Source organism: Papilio xuthus, unplaced genomic scaffold, assembly GCF_000836235.2.
Source record: "Papilio xuthus unplaced genomic scaffold, Pxut_1.1 DF826945.1, whole genome shotgun sequence".
NCBI classification, from domain to species: domain Eukaryota; kingdom Metazoa; phylum Arthropoda; class Insecta; order Lepidoptera; family Papilionidae; genus Papilio; species Papilio xuthus.
The window spans coordinates 5,150,133-5,169,528 of record NW_013531704.1 but is presented as its reverse complement, the minus strand read 5'-3'; the positions used below and the strand labels follow the sequence as shown (position 1 = coordinate 5,169,528).

The following is a 19,396-nucleotide window of genomic DNA, read 5'->3' as shown; positions in this document are numbered from 1 at the left end:
TTTGTAGGCAAAATCAATGTGTAGCTGACTACAATATTGCTATCCTGCTCTACATCTTTGTAGAAAAAAGAGATAGCAATATTAAAAAGTGACGTTATATACGAGTTTTGGTTACACAATGAAACAAAGTTTTTTTATTAAATTTTATATTAAAAATATATACAGATTTAAACGTTAACTATTATAAATATATTCAATGTGCTTGTACACTTATTGCTTTCAATGTAGTGTGTTTCTAAAACAAATATTCGATATATTGTGACATACTGTATCTAGCGTGCTGTTATACAATATTTATAAATTTTGTTACAATTATAATTGTCCCATTTTAACCAGGTACATTCGTATATACAAATCATTCCATACATAAAAATATTTCTCTTAAAACTTTCATAAAATATTGTCACATATTCTCACTGCAACACTAAAGGTGAATTTCCACTGATAAAACTACTAATATGAAAACATATTGTCATCCTGCTTACTCTCTTTGAAAGGACAGAGACAATATATTTGAGTGTTACCAGTGGAATTTCACGGTAACAAATATTGATTTGACATTACGTCACAGAAAACAGCAATCATTACAAGGTGCAGAAAGGAGAAGGAATATGAAAGATTTTAATAAGTTGAGAATTATAGTACAATCTATAGATAAGAAAAATATTTACAGCCGTAGTTTAAGTCTAGTTCGTCCATCCATCAGTTTCGAATATTTTGGAGATATAGAAAAGGATATCTGATTTACCATGAGTTTCTGAGACCAAAAGCTGTATATAAAACATATCGTCATCCCTGTCTTTCATCTTTGACAAGAAAAAAACAGATATAACTAGGTTTAAACAGGGATTTTAGTCTCAAAAACCCATGTTAATAAACGTAAGTCAAACTAAATTATGATAGCTCACTAGCGCCTTCATGTAAATGTCAAAGAAGTGACCTTTTCGTACTTCAGCTGTCAAGTTTTGTCATTTTCTCTAAATAGGTTTTACATATTTTCTGACAACTAAACGCGATAGCAGCGCCTCTTAACAGTCCAGATATCTTTGACTATAGTCAAAGCAAACATAAATGAGTTATGGTCTTACCAGTCTTTGACTTTGCATAACGATGTTTTAAACTAATCTCAACTAAAATAAGTTTATTTTTTATCATTGGTTTCTGAGACCACAATTCCTGTACAAAACATATCGCTTTTTAATTACCTTTAACACCAACAGTATACCAACCGGATGGACAAAATTTATAAGTTATAATCTACTAAGCCGTGATTATTCTACTAAAGGCATCAAAATCACAAATTGCGGCTAAGCCCTAAGGAATTAGATTAAAATTTTAAGGCAAGTCAATTTATTCATTGTTCGGTTCGGATAACAGCTAGTTCAAACATGCCGGAGTGGAGAACACGGCATATTTTAATCACAAATTAAATTGATTTTAATACAACTAAAACACTTTTAATTTTACTTTTCACTTCTTTTTACACGTACACTTGATAAGAAAAGACGTCTTCAAAGTCAAATTTAACCTTGTTACAATAGTAGAAAGGTAATTTAAGATAAAAAAAAGAATCTGCTCTGCTCTCCACTCCAACTGTCTAAACCGAACCTTAATAGTCTATCTTAGTGTGGGTTGCCACTACCGAAATACTTGTTCAAAACATTGTTATTTCAATTTTTTGATGCTTTTACAAAACATTGTTCATAAGTTTCCTTTTGAAGTGGGAATTTTACATTTTTAAACAATATTCTAAGGATTGTTTGTCTCTAAATAGTTTAAGACATTTAAATAGTCACTTTTCAATTTAGTAAAATACTTGTTTAAGTAAATAAGTCCTTTTACTAAATATCACTTTCAACTCTACATTTTGTTGACGTACCCATTTTCATTGGGTAACCGAGGGTTTACACTGCGGGAACATTCAAACAAAAACATATAGCCAGTGCCAAACAACTGAGCTATAGTTTTTTTTTGTAGAAATCCGAGAGTTAACTATATGGCTTTGTGAGAATGCCGCCAACGAACAGTACCATCCAAACTTTATATCAGCTCAGAATTTTGTACAAGACGTTGCGCACCACATGTACATATATAGCGTAAAACAAACCTCTTGGCAGCTCGGAACTAGTAGGGCGTTAAGACATGCGGCAGAAGGGACACTGCGCGGCTCGCAGCTGACCTTGAGCTTTCAATAGCTACGAAGACATAAGCTCCCAGCTAACCCCGAGCCGTTATAAAGGTTGAATCCTACTATAAGTAAAGAGTTTATGCATTTGAAGCGTTATATCTTAAAGTGAGCACAATACATAAACGTAAGTCACCCACATCTTAGTTGTGCAACATGAACGGAATAAGTTCATTTGAGCAAAGATTACAAGCTACGCTATTTACAAGACGCTATAGTTTTAATTTAATTATAATAGATAGAAATTAATATCTGTTTTCAGCACATATCTGCGAAAAGAAACTGTAGATGAAACGAAATTTCATAGGAATTTATCATGGATTTGTTTTATTCCGTCGAAATGTTACATACAAACTTACTACGCGAAATCGAATCTTAACATGGAGTAAAATCTTTGTTTTCGGTTCAGTTCGCTTTCGTAGTTATGTGCAAAATGTGTTAGGAAGTATTTCTTTACTAAATAAATACTAATTATAACATAAAACATTTGAACGATCTTGATTTAATTGTAAAGGATAATTTAATATTGTACTAAACTTTTAATCTAAATAAAATTGGTCATTTTTAGAAATAAGAATGAAGTTAGTAAGTATAATAGATAAATATTTTTTTGAAATTTACGATAATGGGTCTTGTTAGCGACTGTACTTTCCAGAAAATATGTTTTGTAATTTTATAATAACAGATTATTTTCACAAACTATCATTCAAAATAACCAACAAACTTCACTTGTACCAAAGTTGGCAATTATAAATGAAGTTTAATTTCCATACATCATAGCCCAGAAATTCACTGCACTGATCATTGTAATAATACATATTGCCATCTCTTACATTCTCTTTGATTAAACAGAGATAACATTATGTATTAAATCAAGTATCATTGCAATCGAAACCAACTGGTACAGTCGAGGAAATTGGCGGTGTTCCTCCTTAAAAGCGACAGTCATTTGACCGCTCCTCATAATGTGTGATACACGACTAATTTTTTTTTCACTGTTCCGTCGTTTGCGTAACTCACTTACCTATTGTTAATTTATAAAACGGGTCGAAGTTTGTCTCGTTGGAAGAAACAAGATATTTTTTTTAATTGCAGCACCGAGGTTTTCCGCGACTGTACAGGGTGTAAATATTTAATCAAGCTTATCTGATTTAATAAGCTTCAGCTGATGTAAGTTTGAGCGAGTGCATGTCAAATAGAATCGTGTATCGTAATATACAATACTTAATAATTAAATTAATTCTTGTGCGGTTGTGGGCGGATGTGGTGCGACATCTGGCGGCCTGCTACGAACACCGCTGTGTAGGTCGAGACCTGGATAGACAACAAACTAGTTAGAAATTACGCAATGCATGTAACAGACGGTCAAATTTGCTCGAGAACAAGTTTATCGAGCATGTACATACGTGTACAAACAAGAAATAAGAGAACAAATTGGAGCAAGCGCGTTTTTAATTTCTTTTATCTTCATCTATACTATAATATTAAAAATGCAAATGTTTAGATTGATGTATGTATGGATGTTTAGATTAAATAATTTAAATTAATAATTTTATTCTTGAATTAAAATTGTGACTCTATCAGCATTTTTTGTAAACATTATCACTACAAAAATATTCCAATGCTTTATAAAAAAACAGCATAAACAAATAAAAATAATTTTCCGGTAAAACGCGACGAATTTATACAAAATGTCTGTCATTCAGAAATGTGGAATACATGTATGTGAACAATAGTTTGTGTAGAGTTCGCTTATTCAACAGTTGCTGCGAGATCACTCAATGTGTTGTACAATACTTCATTGTTATACGGATCCAAAGCTTTACTTTAGATATTAAAAACCATTCGTTGCCGGAAAATTTTATAGAGCTTCACTAAGCTTAGCAAAAGCTTTACAGAATATGTCAAACGAATTTTCTCTTTGAAACGTATCAGCTTAGGTACCTATATTGATTTTGCATCAAAGATTTCATCGTAAAGAAACCAAAAGTTTTTGCAATGAATATTAAAATCAATTTAAAAATTATCGTACACTTTATTTTATGATATTTACCAATTACATTTGAAATTGGCCGTAATTTCATGGTTATCGGTTTTCTTCAAGTAGAGATTTGATTTATTTGAAGAAGGCGTATTTCTTTACCTACAAATCGTCTTCAGAGTCCATCCATTTCACAGAAGGTATGATCCAAGCGCAGGCTTTTCTAACAATAAATGAAATGACAAAATTAAAAATACAGAACATGCAATGAATTAAATAAAACTTTCATAATGGCATGAAGCATTGCCCAGTTTCTGACAAAGTACATGATTTTGAATAAACCAAAAAGTGCATTATGTAGATTTCTTAATATAAAGGCAATAAAATATTTGTGATTATAAATGAAATTGGGTTGATATGTTAAGGAAATATAAGGATTTTAAGGTTTTAGTAAGTAACGTAAGCGAATCAATAAATAGTGCTGATACTCTTTGATTCGGCGTTGGTTTTATGCACGTCCTTAGATATGGGAATAAAAAAACACAAAAGTAAAAGTTATCAAGTTGGCACTACCAACCTATGCGGCGCCCTGTGCGGGGAGGCCGGCGGGGAAGAGGCAGGGGAGAGTGCGGGAGTGGCCGGCGCGGAGGCAGCTCGGCGACGGGAGTACTCGGAGCCTCCTACAGCCATGGCGGTGCCCCCACCGACAGCGTCCCGCACGCGCGTCACGCTCAACCCTGAGGTCGACCTAGTCGGTCTCGATGTGGCTAAGGTAACAATAAGTTGTACGATCATAACCAAGTCAAAGAAACTCAAAGTAATCCTGCTAAAGAAACTCGATTGAAGGTCTACTGCTTCACTTTCAGGCATAAAGGCTAAACGAACTTAAGGTATACGTTTATGGATGCTATGGTTTTCGGCACTTTGTTTTTTCGTATTCTTAAGTCTTTGTAAAAATGAGTCAAACCATATGTTTTCAGAATATTATTCACGTTCTTTTATCACAAAATCCTAACACGTAAACAACATTTCCTCTTAACATCCCTCGAGATATTGTGGTTTTGTATTTTAGATCAAAAGTCTGCATAACATTCCAGTTATTTTTTTCGCTTTCGTTTAATATTACTTTTTAAAAGTTGCACTCATAACTGTAACCACAGACAGCAAAGAGCTGCGCGCAGTTAATTACTAAACCTTTTAGCCTAATGATGTTCATCTCCAATTACTATGATTAAAGGCGAAACGCGCCTCTGTGATTGAGCCAATCCGTGCGAATTGAAATTAAAGGATTAAATGACGCTTCGAGAAGCAATTTCGTAATTAATCGGTGCTTAAACTTTTATTGGTCGATTTAGAGCGTTTTAATAGCAAATTTATTCATCCAGTTTTACTTATACAGCATATTTTCGTAACAAAATTCTTGACACATATTTTTAGATACTGAATTATAGGTAGATGAAAATACGTAATATACGTCTCTACTTTCAGCCCAAAATTACGTAAAGTATACGGTACACAATATTCTGCAAGCTACGCGGTACAGTCGCGATCGTTCGCGGTATCCAAGTTACAAAAGTTCCTTAATCCAAACACAAACTTCTTCTTCTTAGAACCGCTATTGTTGTCGCCTTTTTCAAAGATAATGAGAGAGATGGCCATGTGTCATTAAAAATGTCGCGGTACTCGTAAGCCACAGTTACAGATACTCACGTCCAGTGTAACTATAGAGTCCTGCGGGGGAGGAGCGCGGCCTGTAGCCAGATGTGGTAGATGTAGTGGAGAGGGTGGAGGGTGAGCGCGTTAGGCCCCCTGCGCCCGGCTCCCCGCCTCCTGGCCCGCCTCCCGCGGCGGACGGACGGCGCGAGCGCGGCTGACGTTTTGATCCCGTCCTGCACACACCTGATCACATAGTTACATTAGTTCTTTGCCACGCTGACGATTATATAGGATTATAAATGTTGAAAGGCCACATTATCTTTGCATAATCTTATTTAGACGAAACAACTCTTCGGCTGACTGACCCTACTTGACTGATTAACGCATAACAAAAACTCCTTTGATAATTAACATTCACGTGTTCTAAGTTTTGACACAACCGACAGTCCGCAAATCCATTTGGAATTAGCGGTTTTTCTGTAAGCAATATAACTATATTTAAAAATTGTTAAATACTTATATAATTGATTATACATTATATGAATAATTCATGTATTTTTACCGAACCTGTCCTTACGGGTACAAAAGCAAGTAGCATCTGGCTCGTAAGATAAGATCATATCTTTTGTTTTTGTGCTGTCGTCTTTTTCTCTAGTCGTTGCGTCGCACATGTTCTTTGTTCCGCATTCAATTACGTTTGTGTAAATACGTGTACAAAACGAGAAAAGCTTTTTAATGAGATTTCTTAGTTATCTGACTTAATTTAATATATTAACAGGTTAACAGAATATTGAGTGACAAAAGATAATTTTAAGACTATTTGTGATTCAAGGAGCTTATGTAACTTAGGACCCATAGACCTTAGTATTTTTAAACGCAACAGCAACCTTATAACTTGTTTAATACTAGCTGTCGCTACCGTCCGCGCGAAATTAAAAAAAAACATAATAAGTTGCCTATGTGTTATTCCAGACTTTCTTCTATATATGTGCCATATTTCATCGAGATCCGTTCAGCCGTTCTGGAGATATCTTAAACCAAACATCCATCCATCCAAACATTTGCTTTTATAATATTAGTAAGATATATATGGGCAACAGTTTGAGATGTCAGAGGACCGTTGTGTTGGTTCGTTTGCAACCATATACTATAAAAAATAATAAGTAGGGCGATATTACCAGTAGGACACTGTCGACCCATAGCACACTTGCCCTCGCAGATGGTCTTTTGGCGCAGCATAAGCTGATATGAGTCCAGCATGACGCGACACTCCGCCAGGTCGCTGTCCGCTAGCGCCAACGATGGATACCGCTCTTTAAGACGTCGCCTTTCCTACAATGTCCAAATAATTAGGGTAAAAAGGTTTTATGGCCGCGGACGAGAGCGAAAGCGTGCCCGTAGTCCCGTCCCGATGCGTTGGAGGAACAGAGGGGTTTAGTGGGTATGCCGTTATGGAGGAGAATCCCACATAACTACCGCGTCCCCCCCGGGGCGCGGATTATGCATAAAGCATTCCCCTCTGAAAAAAAAAGGGTAAAAAGGTTTTCCTAGAATGTAGAAATATCAATCTTAGAAAAACATACCTAATAGTTTTTAAAGAAACAACTGTTTGGGTCAGTAACATTTGGCCGAAGATCGATCTTTCTGGAAACGTGTATGTACAGCAAAGGTAATGTTTAATATCGATAGAGGGCGTACGTGTATACAGGATGTTACTATAGTTGTCGCCTGCATTAATACTCATATTTTAGTCTGTCTTATATACCTGAGTGAAAGGGATGGAGATATATATTAAATAAAAATTTATAACAGTTATTAAGAATATTTTTTTCTTTATGTGTTAGTAGAGTTTAATTTAAAACAAAGAATAGTGTAGTAAATGAAAAAAGACATAAATGTAAACCATTTTTAATTCAAATGTCACATTGTAATACAAAGAAAAGAGCACGCAAGAAAAATTCCTTTGTCTGATGAAAAGAAGAAAGTTGCAATTTAAAAAATAAAAAGATACATTTTTCTTTCTGGCCATGATTCTGAGCTGTTGTTATCTGTGGCAAACGACAGATGTTTACAACATAAATCATATTGTTAATGTGTAGTAATAAACTGTAGAGACAATTTGGGACAATTTATTTGCTAATATACGTTAGAAGTAAAGTTAATAATACATCTTGCAGAGTTAGCAAATTGCATTCTTTGAGTTTGACTACAAAAAAAAACAAAATGTTTATGAATATTGAGCCTTACTCACAAAATCTCTCTCGGATCTTAATTTAGAAGCCACGTGACATAATAAGAAATGATATTAATTATTCAAGAATATAATTTTATCCACGAAAAACGGAGTAAGAAAAAGTGCATTCGCTTCGAAGCGATTCCATAGCGAACTTCAAAGTTGTATGGAACTGACGCGCGACAATCACGTGACTTATCTAAAGATATTGTCGGTTCTATTCAATATAGAAGTTTCGTAGCGAATGAACTTTGTATAACTCCGCAGTTCTTTTTAATTTACTGATAACTGTTTTTAAAAATTACCTCAACTAATTTATATGTTTCGAAGTCTTGCAGTTGCCTCTGGAAACCGAGGTTAGGGTTGGCAACTGCGCGGCCTGCACGCACCACCTTGAGTGCTTCACGCCATGTTAGGGGTGTCACCGACATTATGTATGCCACCGCAACCGTAACACTGCGAGACATACCCGCTAAACTGGGAAGAGATAAAAAATTAAACGCTGGTGAACAGATGAAGAGCGTCGGTGGCACAGTGGTTTCAGGACTCGACTTGCAATATGCAGGTCCTGGGTTCGAATCCCACCATGTACCAATGTGTTTTTGATTTCCGATTTACATATGTACATTTATCCGACGTTCTTACGGTGAAGGAAAACATCGTAATGCAACCTGCACATACATATCTGAGCATAAATTTAAAGATATGTGTGAAGTCAACCAACCCGCACTGGGTCAGCGTGGTTGTCATAGTCACCCCTAACTTAGGGTAGGTAGCTTATGATGAACAGATGAAATAAAACTGTCAATCATTATTATTAGAGTTAGGTTAGGTTACTTGAATTTTACCACTTGTAACAGCATTTATTTTAACAATGTTGATCTGTAAGTGTAGATAGCCAGCCAACAGATTGTTAACTACAAACGCTGATTTTACGATGTTAGTGGACTATTAAATGTCACGTAGTATGTCAATAAGGGAACATTATTACATAGTTATTCCTACATACATCCTTCTTAACACAGAACTATTTTTAATAAAAGTAAAAAATTACAAGGCTCATTTTAATTCCTGAACATAAGTACAATAGGAAATGGTATTTGGTACGTTGCTTTGGAATATATTATTAAGTCTAGTGAAATACGTAAATGTGACATCGTTTTGTGTTTTCTGGAGAACTAAGGTCCATATTTCTAGAACTCTAGCTAGCGAATTACATTACGACGGAGAGATGGGAGAGTTAGGTGCTAATTTAAACTTCACCTACTTTCCGAAATGTTTTTAAAAAAATCGCCTTCAATTTGAAATTCAAAATTGAAAATAGAATATATTTTTTATTCGAAAATCAAATTTCTAAGTTGCCAGTATTAAACAATTATACATTATTAGGCTAGATTGTGATAGTCTATTGTGATAGCGGTTTGAACCCAACCTTCCCACTGCCCTAGTTGGGTTCAAACGGTAATTATGTTACAGTGGTCGTGCCTTAAATAAAGTTGTCTTGTTTCTGTGCTTAAATGAATTTGGGGCTTTGTACGCATTATTAACGCTTATATTCATTTTGTATAGTATACCATACATACAACTCTATAGAAATATACGATCACTATAAAATTATTTTTAACTTAGTTTTATCAAACTTATTTTTGCTTTTGCGTATTTTTTGTTTTTCTTCAATAAAGAAATCTTGCCACAAAAAGGGTTAATGAATGAAACAGGTCTACCCTGTGTAACCTTAATAGGTAGAATATTAAAACTTGATACGTCTAAAGATAGCCGAGTTTCGAAAAAAGTTGGAAAGTTTAAAAATAAAGGTCAATTACTTTTTTTAATATAGCCTATAAGTTTATTAGTACTTAGTACTTACCAATGTATAAGAACATTTCCATCTCTGAGTCGCGCGGCGTGTATGAAATCGTTGCATAAACTGAAGTACTGCGTGAGATTCTGTTCTGGTGAGTCCGACGCCATTATACAAAGATAATGTTTATCCTGGACAAAAAAAAATATTTTAATAATTTATCAGTTAAGCTTGAAGACTTTTATCCGACTCAAAGGACCGATTATCTTTTTACTGTTTGATTTTTAAATGAAATGTTATACAAAAAGATGAATACAAATAAGAACTTTTCTGAGTTCTGAAAACTTTTAATTAATTATAGTTAAAATTAAGTGAAAAATATCAGCTTACTTATCCATTTCAGCAAATGGATTAATGCGTCGTTCGTCTTTGCGCATTGTGAAATTAAAAAACGCCAACAAAAGCCTTTTCCAATTATAACCAGAGTGACTTAATATTAAAAGCTAATTGGATAAATACGATTAACTCTTTTAAATGCCTTTTTATCGTTTGAAGTTCTTGTTTTTATCCGATTTTATGAGTGGAAAATATGAATGTATAAAGTAACCGCTTTGAGTAAACGTAATTTAAACAACTTTGAAGTGATTCACTTCAATGTTGAAAACCTCGTATTTATTCAATGACACGACAGCCCTTTATAAAATTCATCTTACTAATATTATAAATGCGCAAGTTTAGATGGATGGATGTTTGTAGGTAAATAGCTCGGGAACGGCTTAACGGATTTTGGTGAAATTTGGGACACATGTAGATTATAGTCTGGAAGAACACATAGGCTACTAATTAAGTTTTTTTTTTTAATTCCGCGTGGACGGAGTCTTGGGCGACAGCTAGTTGGTTATAAATATTAAAACGCTTCCTATAGCTGTAAAACGACTTTTAAAGTGAAAGAAATGAGGTTGGTAGAATATATACTACTATCAAAATGTAATAATATATTTACTGTGTACCAATTTATTTATGAGAAATAAAAAAAATATGTTTGTAAATATAAACTAGTGGTAAATTTCTGAAAACAAAATCTCTTATAAAACATATCGTCATCCCTCTCATATATGTATCTTTGACAAATCAGTTCTCAGAAACCAAAGATTAGTAGCGTGTCAAAGAATAATACGATTACGAAATTATTTTCAGAATAGACCTTATCATAACAATGCAATGACTCAAATTTGAATATTTTTTTCTCGTATTTGTACTCATGACTGATGTTTTCGGTTAAAAAAGAAATTATTAAAATTAAAAATAGCAAATAATTCACTTTTATATGCTATCTGTTTCGTAGCAATATTTTATCTGTTCCCAACGGGCTAGCATTGAGCTTAAAATTGGTTTTCTGTTGCCGGGAAATTGGTTGAGATAATGGTCTCGAGCAGATAACCTGCAGCTGCCGCACAAATAAAGAACTAAATGCTTATAAATAGCAGAATACTTTTAATTTTACACATCATTTTCTAGAAAATTAAGTAACAGTTTTGAACCTTCGTATTTAGTCGTATTCTAACGCAAGAGCGCTACTATTTTTGAAGGACTAGTAGGATTCGTAATATCGTTTTCGTAACATCATCGACAAAATTTGTGGAGCGCCCCTACCGGGCGTAAAGTACACCAAAAAATATCATACTATTTTTGATCGATGACATTACGAATGCGTGTGTCGCAAATATTCGTGATAAGCCCTCGATGTGAGGAGACAAAATCTAAAGAATGTTACTATGTTGGAAATACTTTTTGGTAATGAAAAAGATTCTGTCAAAAATGTTCTTATATATAAATTTAAAAAAATAAGATGACAATTTCACCAAAAATAAAATATATTATTATTCCAATATACTACAACTCTTCCCTCCCCTATCTTGGATGGAATAGGGAATTTATAATTAATTCTGCTTATTTACTCTTCTTCTTCTTCTGCTTATGCTACTCGCCTGAATTTGTTGCAGATGACTATCAGTAAAAGTAACTTTCTATCAGGTAAATGCTAGCTCGTTTATCACTTAAATATATATACACTTAATTATATGATAAGAATGTAATTAACATTATATTTCTTGATTTAAAATATTAAAAACTTTCAACGTCAAATTGCGAAGCAAAGTTAACACATTACGGTCTCATCGTCGCATGAGAACCTTAATCAAAGTTTGGAATTTGTCGCCGTCTAGGGAGCTTTTTGATGAAGTTATAACATTCGGAATTTTAAATGTCCTTTGTTATGCAAACGTGAATATGTAACTCTATGAAATCATAGACACGATGGTACGTAAATTACCATAGACTTTTTTCTTTTTTTATGTCTGAGCAATCACTGTTTGACTTGAAGAGGCATTTATAGCTACAACGGGCTTGAGGTGGCCGAGTAACTAGGTTCGAGGGCTTTCACAGGGGCCTCGATTAGGACTGTTACATCGTTATCATTACCGGATTGGACTACCATTGCTTGTTCATCATTTTGCAATCCTTATTCCAATCTATGTTAGGCCTACGCACCAGTTTTGACCCCGCCAGATTAATCTATCCCTGGTTAGACTTCCTTCTTACCATATACAGTTATGAGTACCTGTTATCACATCTTTCTTCACATGTTGCCAATCTCGTCTAAGATTATATTAACATTTACCACCACACCGACTGCAGACCGGAACTTCTGTTTTCTTCAAAGAGATTGATGAATTCGGCAGTAACAACTCACGATTAAACATTTCTATCTATAATAATATTCATTATTCCAATATATATTTGCATGTTACTCGTTTTATATTCTCTCACAACATAACCAGTAAAATCTGTAAAGAAGATAAATAAATACTAAATATTTATTTTTCTGGAACGTTCCATTCTTGTTGAAAACTCTTTGATGAGGTCCGGATATCGACAAACCGATAAACGACGATCTGATTTCGGTAGGAAATTGGAAGGAAATAACAAAATTTATTTAAATACACAATTCTATACAGACTGAATATTTATTATAATACTCTTCGATTTCATTTCTCATCATAATTACGTAACTTATTATTTTAATAACTAGCTGTCGCCCGCGACTACGTACGCGCGGAAATAAAAAACTTAATAAGTAGCCTATATGTTCATCCAGACTATGTTCTATATCAGTACCAAATTTCAGCGAGATCCATGCAACCGTTCTGTAACAAACATCCATCCATCCATCTAAACTTTCGCATTTATAATATTAGTAAGATGGAGTATTCTTGCGCATTTCCTGTCATGGTTGTTCTATAAATAGTTAATCAGTGGCTGCAAACCTTAAAACATTTAAAACTCGTTAGCATATGCAATCATAAAATTGGCACGTTGAAGCGGCATCGATTCGGCAGTAAAATGCGCCAAGGGCACTCTCGGAGGATGCAGCCACGACTATTGATTGCATGCGACTGTTGGAAAATAAGCAAACAGATTGTGCCCAAGGTTACGTTTGAATTTTACGGTGAATCTCGATGTTTTGATACCTTTCATTAAGTTTTAAGGGAAAGACAGGGACAGCTATAGTGTTCGTATACAAGGACTATATTTATATAATTACTTGTATTACGAAGACAATTGAAATATTGGCTAATTACTCGGTAATTTCTAGGCTTTAACCATGGGTTTCTGAGACCGAAACATCTGTATAAATTTCATATTTTGCCCTTATCATTGATAAAACAGAGATAACAAGATCCTTAAAACTGATATTTTGTTTCTAGAAACCTACGGCTAGAGATTTACAGAAATCATTACACTAAAAGGCTCTCTTAGTGACAAATTAACGGGTATGAGTGCGGTAGACAATGTAATTAACATTTAAAAATGTATTAATTTGTTGCATTATTAATATATTTTCAGAATGAAGATTGTCAGAAGTAGTGCAACTTTACTCAAATTAAGTTTTATCTTTTTGTCAAAATTATTATATGATAAAAGTCAGTTTTTATTATATGATACTGATTACTGCATTATATAATCAGTATATAGTGTTTGCTACATAAAGCAACAGATTGTGTGAATAAGGGTTCTTCCAGTCTTTGATGAGGTCACTAGGGCGCTAAGAGCGCATCTGTTTACGCGCCACAGCCATCATGCAAATTCACGCAAATAGGCAATTGTTCATTTCCATTCGTTTCTTCTCTCGTTATAACTTAATACCGCACACACACTAGTTAATTGGTCATTAAGGGAGATCCTTATTGTAGAATTATCAATAATCTATACTCAGGGGACCACTTAAACTAAGTAATAATTAGATTAAGAATGCTATTTACTACCATGCCATTTAACAGTGGTAGAGCTTGCTTTAACATCTTCGCAGGTATTGTCCCGGCTCGCCCGGTGAAATACCACGACCACACAGAAGACAGGAGTCAAGTGGAAGCAATTTCGCGTTTCGTCTGATGAGTGTGCGTCCCGGAGGCCTAATTTAGTTCTCTTTCCCTGCCCATCCTTTTTCTTATAAGGAAAGGATGGGAAGTGGAAGTGGACTTTCCGGATAAGAGGATGCATGGAAATGGAAAATATTTTCTTTCTGTGCATCCTCTCTTCCGTCGATTTAAGGTAGGTAATGCATATGCAATTGCGTATGTCTATGGGCAACAGTCGCTTCGCTATTTCGGCGATTTCAGGTGGCCGCTTGCTCGTTTGCCACCTTATGATAAAAAAACCACTGAGTAAGATAGTCAAAACTTTTTTCAATAATTTTTTATCTGACTGTTTTAATTTCAATAAAGCCTTTATTGAAGAAAATAAATGTCTCCTTTTATTTCGTTATAAAAAGATGAAAGAATGCATTCTTTACATGTAAATTTACTTTGCATCTACACAAAATATACCAGTGTATAATCTTTATAAAGCAAAACTTTGTATCGCTAAGGTATCTAGGTCGAATATTTCAAAGGCCTATTCAAGAAATAATTACACAACTGTTTATAAGCTATAGCTTATTCATATGAGCTAGCTTAACACTTCAAATAGGAAAGGTTGCCTAAACTATAGAAGTTGGAACGGTAAAATAGTTTGCAACTAATTTTGGGATACAATTTTTAAAATAGATCTGTTTACTAAATACCGTGTCAAATCTCGTTGAATATGCATGAAGGTTAGGTTCTGCTATAATTTTATCAACCAAGCTTCGATAATTTTATTCTTGTATAATTGTTACCCGTTTATAAATTTTATTGACTTTATTGCTTTTAAAATATCACACTGAAATTATTTTAATTTATCACAGATATCTCTTACTAATATTATTAATGCAAATGTTTGGATGGATGTTTGTTAGATTTCCAGAACGGTTGCATTGACCTCGCTGAAATTCGACATATTTATAAAACATAAACTAAAAGAACACATAGGCTACTATTTTTTAATCACGCGCAGACGGAGACAGGTGTGACAGCTATATCTAAATAAAGAAATATTATTAAACTTGTCTTACATAAAACTGAATTCGAAATGTACATAATTATGTTTAGAACCTTTTTTTTCCAGAGAGGAATGCTTTATGCATACTCCGTGCCCCGGGGGAGACGCGGTAGTTATGTGGGATTCTCCTCCATAGCGGAGGCATACCCACTAAACCTCTCTGTTCCTCTAACGTATCGGGACGGGACCACGGGCACGCTTTCGCTCTCGTCCGCGGCCCCGTCTGCGCCAGCTGCCGAGGCAGCTCCCTCTCGGGGGGAGACTCCCTCAGTCGCCGGTGATGGACTCCCCCGTGTCCATCATCAGATGTTTAGAACCTGTCGTACCCGATAATTGTGGAATATTTCAACATTTGAATAGTAGTATAAATAATAATAATAAAATTTGAATAGACAAATGAGTGTTGTCGGAATGAGGACATATGGTTACAAAAATAAAGCTGTACGAATATCTTAGTGGTTTATAATTTAACAGAGATGGAATTTATTACGTCACTGCAGTGGCTGACACTGTGTTAGAGATTTACTGTTGATTTCTGAGACCAAAAACCACGTTTAAAACAAATATTGACATGTACAGAGCTTTTGAACTCAGGAGCCAACAGTAAGAGTTTCATATTTAGGGATTGTAAGATATTTCCATTAAACGTGGGAAATTATTTGCTACAATTTGCAATAAATATTAATTTACTTATATCAGAGGATTTTGGTTATAGACTAAACTAATATCTTGAAAACTTTTAAATAAGATTTTAGGTAGACTATGTTCATGTTTGTGTGAACATAACTTACACTAAATAGTTACAATAATTTAATAGCCGATAACAACAAATAAAATGTAGCTTTGTTTATTAAATCAATAATATCAAAGAATATTAATGCCGAGACTCGTCTAATGTCATTAGATGCAGTGAACTGTTCTAACGCATTATTCTGAGCCAGTTCGTGCGAACATTGCTTCACGGTACACGGTCCAACTGATATAATGTGGTCACGTCGATAATACAAAAACAGATATATTTTCTATCTACATTTGATGATTAACCTTTGATATCTAAGACTGAAAATCTCTGTCTATAACTTATCGTCTTCCATGTTAATATATGTTTTAAATGTGAATCTTGGTCTTAGAAACCCATGATAAGTAGTACTTTTAGATGTACCATGCACACGTGATGTTACGATATATTTTTTTTGCGAAAAATAAAGAATGAAAATAAAAAAAAACACATTACCTACCCACACAAGTTACAAGAGAAAAACACGCATAGCACAGATTTACAACAATTAAGAGAAAATGTGGGACAGCCAGCTTAGCATATCCAGAGACGGTCTGTCCCAGTGCTGGAAAAATTAACTAAGATATATTTTTGTTCGCTATATACTTTTTGCTTGATGGTAATTAAGTCGCTAATACTGTTTTACGATTCGTTGGTTAAGTGCCGTTCGTCTAGACATAGGATTATATTGTGTAATTTAGTAATTTATTATTAAATCAAATTGTTCCAGTAAATATGTATTTCGATCGAATAATTACTAGTGGTCGCCCACGACTCCGTCCCCTTGGAATTAAAAAAAACATAAAAAGCACAGCCTATGTGTTTTTTCAGATTATGCTCTAATCTTATGTACGCCAGATTTAATCAAGATCCGTTCATTCGTTCCTGAGATACCTTCAAACAAACCTAAAAGCGTCAATAGCCTAATGGTTAAGGGTACGGATTTCCGACCACAAGGTCGGGGGTTCGAATCCCGCCATTCGACTATTGTCGTAAACCATATCCTAGCACAAGCCTAGAGCTTAGTTGGAATGGTTAAAGAAATATTAGTAAATTTACAAAAAAAAAACTGCTAACATTTTAAATAAAAAAATAAATAAAAAAAAACATCCATTCATCCATCCATCGATCTAAACATTCGCATTTATAATATTATTAAGATTTACATTCCTCTGTATCCTGTTTTTAATCACATAACCAAAAACAAAAGAGGTAAGGCTAAAAAAATGCGATAAAACATAATTTAAGCGTATAATTTTCGAAAGACATTGTTTTAATGGCATTTATCGCATATTTTCCATAAATTACCTTCATAATTTCGCTTCAAGGTGACAATAATCTGTTCCTACTAAATCCGTACCATATCTAATTCATCCGTAAATTATTTGTAGTTGTTTTCTCTTGTGAATATTGTTTTTCAAAAGTGTTGTTAGATATAGGGCGAACGTAGATATACGAGTATTTTAAAAAGGCAAAACAATTCCAGTTTTATTTGTATGCCAGCCATTTATACGTAATACTAATAATGCAAGAAATGCATTGACCTAATAAACATTAAATGAGTATTTTTAATTATAATAAAAACAGATAGAAACAATAACATTTTACATATAAATGTTGTGTTAGTATTTAGTATTCTAGAAAAACATCAAAATATTTATAACTAAGAAACGAATATCGATCTAAAAGTTGCACCAGATTTTAACTAAGTATTTATTACGTATATTAATCTTAAACGTATTAAGGAAATAGGGCTTAGTTTTTCCATTTATGTTACTCTAAGGATATAATGTACATAAATAATAATAAATCTTTAATTCAGACACATGGTCCATACAAAACAAAAATACAAATTAAAAACACTAGCACAAAAATAAAACAAAATTCTTTAGGGCACATGTAGACGTGTCCACATGGCCAGCACTGGACAGTCCAATCCCACTCTATCATCAATGAGTTGCAGGTAGCTGTGTGTGTGGCTTGTTAATAGTATGATAGATTTTTGTTGTTTGACTAGCTGTTGCCCGCGACTCCGTCCGCGCGGAAAAAAATATAAGTAGCTCATGTATTCTTTTAGACTAAGTACTACATCTATACCAAATTTCATCAAGATCCGTTCAGCCGTTCCAGAGATACCTTTAACAAACATCCATCCATCTAAACATTCGCATTTATTATTATTAAGAAGATAGAAAAGGAAATTTATTGACTTAAAAAAATACAAATAAAATTGTTGTTTTATTTATAATTCAGTACATTTAAAGGTTTAAAAAATTAAAATAAATATAAAGTTTAATTATCGCTGACTTTCGAAAGAAGAAAATATCTTTAAAATAGATGTGTAGTTAACAAGTTTTGTGAGAATATAAATAATGCTTCGACGTTTACGCTTCGATAGGTTTAGTAGTCCGCGCACCCCCTGGGGAGCGATGGACGGAGCTACATTTACTAAAGATTGAATTGAATAAAATTCTACTCATTGCTTTAACCTTTTTCGGCCATTCACTTTTTATTGTTAGTCGAGAAGTAAAACTTTACAATGAACGACTTGAATTCGGTCGTTTTCTTTTTATTTTTGCTTAGATCGTTGCGTAAAAGTAAACAGCACAATTTAATTGAATTTATTTTAATAAGTTAGAGGTTATGTGCCATTGACACAATGATTAAACGTTCGTAACAATTAAAGACCTAGGTTGACATATCTTACTAATATTATAAACTAGCTGTATCCCGCGACTCCGTCCGCGTGCATAAATAAAAAAACTTAATTAGTGTAGCCCACCCATCCATCCACATCACATCCATCTAAACATTCGCATTTATAATATTAGTATGTTAAATAAAAAGCAACTCTTAAAGGCATAAATTCGAAAAAAAAAGATAAAATAGTATCCTATGTCCGTCTCCTGGCTCTAAGCTACCTCCTCACCAATTTTCAGCCATATCGGTAAAGCCGTTCTTGAGTTATAAATAGTGTGACTAACACGACTTTCTTTTATATAGAAAAAGATATGGGAATGTTTAGATGGATGGATATTGGTTTGTTTGAATGTATCTCCAGAGCGGCTGTATGGATCTCCTTGAAATTTGGCATAGATATAGAACATATCCTGGAAGAACACATAGCCGATAGTTAAGTTCGAACAACATTAAACGTGCTATATTTTATTTAAACAATACAATATAATTCTGTTATAGGAAATATAAAACGATGATTATGTTTTATTCCTTCTAGGACGTAGGACTGACAGAAATTTATCTTACGTAAAAAGCAATAGTAAATC

At 33.9% G+C, this 19,396-nt stretch overlaps 1 protein-coding gene across 2 annotated transcripts in view; it reads right to left on the bottom strand.

Annotated features, from left to right (window-relative positions):
- Window positions 1-2,792: 2,792 nt before the first annotated feature.
- LOC106121091 (dual specificity protein phosphatase 22) overlaps window positions 2,793-19,396 on the bottom strand; it is a 30,087-nt gene continuing 13,483 nt past the window's right edge. Inside the window, exons 3-9 of one of the 2 annotated variants that reach the window (XM_013316589.1) lie at window positions 9,923-10,047; window positions 8,361-8,532; window positions 7,001-7,154; window positions 5,877-6,065; window positions 4,744-4,933; window positions 4,329-4,389; window positions 2,793-3,499 (exon numbers count right to left, since the gene is read on the bottom strand). In XM_013316589.1, the coding sequence (XP_013172043.1) occupies window positions 4,329-4,389; window positions 4,744-4,933; window positions 5,877-6,065; window positions 7,001-7,154; window positions 8,361-8,532; window positions 9,923-10,047 (891 nt within the window). In that variant the 3' untranslated portion in view covers window positions 2,793-3,499. The remainder of the gene's footprint in view (window positions 3,500-4,328; window positions 4,390-4,743; window positions 4,934-5,876; window positions 6,066-7,000; window positions 7,155-8,360; window positions 8,533-9,922; window positions 10,048-19,396) is intronic. The other variant, XM_013316590.1, reaches the window with a different exon arrangement.